This window comes from Penaeus chinensis, chromosome 5 (assembly GCF_019202785.1).
Source record: "Penaeus chinensis breed Huanghai No. 1 chromosome 5, ASM1920278v2, whole genome shotgun sequence".
NCBI lineage: Eukaryota > Metazoa > Arthropoda > Malacostraca > Decapoda > Penaeidae > Penaeus > Penaeus chinensis.
Window position 1 is genome coordinate 11,234,740 of NC_061823.1, and position 5,000 is coordinate 11,239,739.

Genomic DNA, 5,000 nt, shown 5'->3' on the forward strand with positions numbered 1-5,000 from the left:
GCCAAGTGCGAGGCCGAAGAGGTAGAGATCCTGCGTGGCGCCACCTGGCAGGCCGCACGTGTCGTCCCAGCACGTGAGCCACAGCCCGAAGAACATCGCTGCAGCGTGCCAGAGGGCTGTGGAGAAAGCAAAGGGGAAGGGGGGAGTTAAATGATAAGAGGTGTGAAGAGATGATAAGGATAGGGGCGGAAGGGAGGGAGGTGGAGAGAAGGAAGGAGGGAAGTAGAGGGGGAGATAGAGAGGGAGGGAGAGGGAGGAAAGAGAGAGAGAGAGGGAGAATGAGGGAGAGGGAAGAAAGAGAGAAAGAGAGAGAGGGGGGGGGGAGAAGAGAGAGAGAAAGAAAGAGAGAGAGAGAGAGAGAGAGAGAGAGAGAGAGAGAGAGAGAGAGAGAGAGAGAGAGAGAGAGAGAGAGAGAGAGAGAGAGAGAAGGAGAGAAAGAAAAGAAAATAAATATAAATACACCTTAAAAACCGGCTTAGGCAGTCGCAACTTTTACCAATGCCACATCTTCCATAATCTTACCGAAGACGTTCCACTTGAGAAACATGAGCCACGACATAGCAACATTATTGGCATTGCGCTGGTAGAGGTGCGGCCGCGTCAGGAGGATGTCGGGGGGAATGTTCTGTTCAAACAAACCGTAGACCAGCACAGGCAAGGACGTGAATGTAATGTTGAAAGCGGTCAGCGCCAAACTTTCGTACAAACTCTGCAATTTAAAAGGGAGGCGCTTCAGTTTTAAATTGTTTCGCGTGAAACATTTGATTCGGTGTATATAATTGAGCTATTATATCAAAAAGAGGTACTTTTTAATCATCATTTAGTATAGCTTTACAATTCCTAGGCAAAGTACTAAACAAGGACAAGGGCAAATACATTTCTTTCTACATTACAAAGCATTTGCATTATTATACGTAATTCAAACAACCATGTTTACAAATAATGAAAATACCTGCGTAGAAAAGGCATTCCAGATGGAGTAGAAAACAATCGGCGTATTGAAGACAACGTTTTTGTAGAACGAGAACTGAACGAAGACGGCAACACGAACGTAATTCCAGTGGCCGTGAACGAGCAGCATCTTCTTGAGGAACCGGAACTTAGCGAACCCGAAGTCAGAGCATCGAACTGCCTGCCGACCTTCTTTCCCCATGATGCCTTCGGGCGAAAACAAAGAGATCTTGTAAGAGTTTGTAATTTGCCGGATTCAAAAAGATCAAGGCAGTGGTTTCAGGTTTTGTGGTCAGGATGGGATATGTGCGAATTTGTTTCCATCCCTTCAGGACATAGAAAATGCCCACGATATTACTGTCAATCATGGAAACCTTCAAGCAACTTATCAGAATCACAAACAAAGTGTTCACCGCAAAGAAAGTATTTAGGAATGAGAAGCAAATCAAAATTCCCTCGACGACTCACCTAGACCTACATGCGCCTCTTGGATCATGGACACGTCGTTGGCTCCGTCTCCGATCGCGGCGCAGATGGGATGCTCTCGAGATGTTTTGGCCATGTGCACTATCTGGAGGAAAGAATAAGGACGAAGTACTGCGTTAATCAAAGCGCAAATCGGGTGCATTTAAGAAAAACGTGCCATCGAAAGTTTAGGAAGTGCACCCTTGACAACTTGATTATTTCTTAATTCCGCCATACCTTGGCATTTGCTTCTTAATTACTGATATTTTGGAGGAAGTAGTTTCATTCAGATGCCTGTAAAATCACACTTAGCTAAATACGTTTACTCCACAAACGTTCATTTTTTGACGCACGGATTATTATCAGTCGGATCATCTACAGCATGAAAGATGTTTAAAATCAGTCCAAACGTTTAGGGGAAAATATGAATAACATCCGACAACTGTACCTCAGCTTTCTGCTTCGGCGACATCCTGCAGCAGACAACAGACCAGCACCTCCTCCCCACGGCATAGAACTCCTCCTCGAAGTGTTCCAGAAGGAGGACGAGTGACTGACCATCCACCACGAGACCGAAAGACCCGTCGTTGTGACAAGCTTCCCTGCATTCAAGAAAACTCAAGCTAGAAAATATATTCTGATCCATGGGGAAAAAAAGAGTGTGAGGACCGAATGATAAGAAAAATAGGATCACCGGGAAAATGGAGGTAGAAGTAATGGATGGAACTGTTTAGGTTGAAACAAATGTATCGATAATATAAGATTAGAGTACGTCTTCCGCTAGTTATCGCTTCTAGGGAGTAGGAAGACTATTATTCTGAAGATACAATGGGTTACTTTGACATGGTAAATCATGGCTTCATCATATTTATGTATATGCTAGAACGAAAGCCATATTTAATATTCACTTCTTACAATGTTTATTACTATAAAAAGGCATGTTCCTGATATATTTACAGTAGTCTATTCAAGTTTCATTTCCTATTTTCATCACGAAATATCCCTCGATCAGTTACTTTCGTATTCTTATTAATATCGATTATTTTAACATGTAACGTACTCGTTAAAATAGCTACATTTGTAAAATGTTTCTTCATTTTTGTTTTATTAATTGTAAAAAGGACATGAAGTAGCAGTTTTGCCTTGTTATTGCAAGCAAAATAGTTGCCTCCCCGGCGGGGAATCGAACCCCGGTCTCCCGCGTGACAGGCGGGGATACTAACCACTATACTACCGAGGAATTTCTGCGGAAATTAAGTCCTTTGTGCGTGTGACCTTTTACCTTTCTGTGCCTACAAACCACTAAACTGCTTAGTAAATATATTTATTCTTTCTTCGTAATCTACCGCCTTCATTTTCTGTTTCTACCCCTATTCTCAATCCCTCTACTCTACTCTTCATTTTTCCTTTTCTCATTTCTCCTTTGCATATCCTACTCACCTGCACTCTCGTAGTTTGCCGTCAGCGCTTTCCTTGTCGTGTAGGCCGGTCAGAGTCAAGATCGTCATGAACCTTTTAAAGTGACCGCAGGAGTAAGCTATATTTACAGCCGTTTCCACCTTGTCACCCGTCAGCACCCAGACCTGCGTGTTCCAAGCTTTTACTAAGTAAGCCCACAGACTAATAATATGAGTGTGCGTGAAGACTTTCAAGCACGCACACATACATGAATGAATGAAAAAAATGAATGCATACACACGTCCACTATATACACATGCATAGGCTACATACACATGACTGCCCATAAGATACTACGACATTTTGTTACTATAATGGCCAGTGTCATATAGTACGATCTTGTATATACAGATACTACCTTAATCCCCGCGACCCTTAGGGACTCGAGGGTCTCCTGAACACCGTCCTGCAGGAGGTCCTCGACCCCAGTGGCTCCCAGGAGGGTCAGCTCCGCTTCCATCTTGTCGGTCACTTTCCTCACCGCCTCTTCTCTATCTTCCAGTACCTTTCGTAAGAGAAGACCCAAGATATGTGTTGATATCAGATAACACTACCCAGACAATACTGTATTAATATATTGGTATATTGATAATACACACACAAAGACACACACAAACAAGAGAGAAGCTATCTATTGCGCATGGAAATTACTCAGGGATTCTCACTTGCTTGGCCTGGGACAGCTGTGCAGCGAAGTCCTCGTACTGCTTGTCCGTCAACTCTCGCCGCGCCACCGCCAGCGTCCTCAGTCCTAACTGCATTCGTAAGGAGGAAGGAATATGTCAGTTGTCTATGTCTGTTTAATTTCATCCCTTTTTTTCTTTCTCCCCTCTTTCCTCTACGCTCTCCCTCTCCCTCTCCCTCTCCCTCTCCCTCTCCCTCCCCCTCTCCTCTCCCTCCCTCCCTCCCTCCCTCCCTCCCTCCCTCCCTCCCTCCCTCCTTCCCTTTGCCTTACTCTTTACAACAGTTTTGCTTGCCGCTCTTCCCATCCATCCATCATACATCTATGTCAAACTCCCTCTGTATGGATATTTTACCCCACAACTTACCATAGCGAAGTCATTGATGTGCGAGAGCGTGACGTCATGCAGGCGTTGCTGATCAGGGGTGTTGAGCAGGCAGCGCTTCAGCACGCTGCTTTCAGCCCCTTTGATCAAAATCCAGGTCTTTCGATCCGCTTCATTTCGTACCACAACTGACATGCATTTTCGATCTGAAACGCGTCATGATTTTTATTTGCCTCCTTTGTCTAGACTAGTTTTCGGTGTGTTTCTTAAATACTTGTTCGTTTCCGTTTGTATCTTGCGTATATATTTAAATACCTAACAATTTTTTTTATCTAATACAATAGATTGTGTAGATAGTTTTTTTTATATAAGTTTATTAGCAGTAAATACGCTGTTATTATATTTTTTTCATCTCTGAATTTCTATCAAAATGCGTCGGTAATATTACGTCGGTTGTTAGCAAGCATGACACTGATGTTATGACTATAACGTACAGGAGAATGTAATTTACCAGAATCGAATTCCAGAACCTGCAGTAGAGTGAAGAACTTCATCTCTCCTCGCACTTGAACAGTCAGCTGGCCATTGTTCTGACCCTCAAACACTACGCCGTACCTGTGAAAAATTAGCCTTTATTTATCCTTTATTCATAGTAAGAATGTTCAACATCGCCAACTGTGATTAGAGACTAGCTTGTGTACCTGGGAGCATTCAACAGGGTCATAATCTTTGCAAATTTTGATTCAAGTGCAGACGTTATTAAGGTTGATAAATAAGTTGCAGACATCTTAATCTGAAGTCAAGACTCGATTATCGCATTCACATAGTTTGCGATAATGGTGGTTACTATGCACCAAGCCCTTACCTCGCGCATGCCTCTACAAGCGCCTTCTCGTCGGGACTGGATGCTTGGTAATGCTTCAGCTCCGAGAGTTCGATGGCATCTGAAGGGGTGGTTTCTTCGGTTGTGGCTCTATCGCACGCCGACACTTGCACCGTATGGCACAGTGCCAAGGTCTCGAGAAGAGTCACCAGAGGAACCTGTTGGGATCAGTTGGGTCACTCTTTGCTCCTGGTATGCCCGGGTGATGCAGAGTGGCATATGTATTTTTTAGGTTA

General features: G+C 43.8%; 1 protein-coding gene and 1 non-coding gene across 3 annotated transcripts in view; both read right to left on the reverse strand.

The window, feature by feature from the left end:
* LOC125025830 (phospholipid-transporting ATPase IF-like) overlaps window positions 1-5,000 on the reverse strand; it is a 19,149-nt gene that overhangs the window by 2,502 nt on the left and 11,647 nt on the right. For both annotated transcript variants that reach the window (XM_047614101.1, XM_047614100.1), the window contains exons 13-23: window positions 4,747-4,922; window positions 4,393-4,496; window positions 3,924-4,087; window positions 3,540-3,629; window positions 3,233-3,379; window positions 2,857-2,999; window positions 1,865-2,018; window positions 1,420-1,522; window positions 953-1,158; window positions 523-709; window positions 1-116 (exon numbers count right to left, since the gene is read on the reverse strand). The exon at window positions 1-116 is cut by the window's left edge and continues 30 nt beyond it. In XM_047614101.1, the coding sequence (XP_047470057.1) occupies window positions 1-116; window positions 523-709; window positions 953-1,158; window positions 1,420-1,522; window positions 1,865-2,018; window positions 2,857-2,999; window positions 3,233-3,379; window positions 3,540-3,629; window positions 3,924-4,087; window positions 4,393-4,496; window positions 4,747-4,922 (1,590 nt within the window). The remainder of the gene's footprint in view (window positions 117-522; window positions 710-952; window positions 1,159-1,419; window positions 1,523-1,864; window positions 2,019-2,856; window positions 3,000-3,232; window positions 3,380-3,539; window positions 3,630-3,923; window positions 4,088-4,392; window positions 4,497-4,746; window positions 4,923-5,000) is intronic.
* On the reverse strand, window positions 2,585-2,656 carry Trnad-guc. Its single transcript has one exon. It is a non-coding gene; the product is annotated as a tRNA-Asp (tRNA).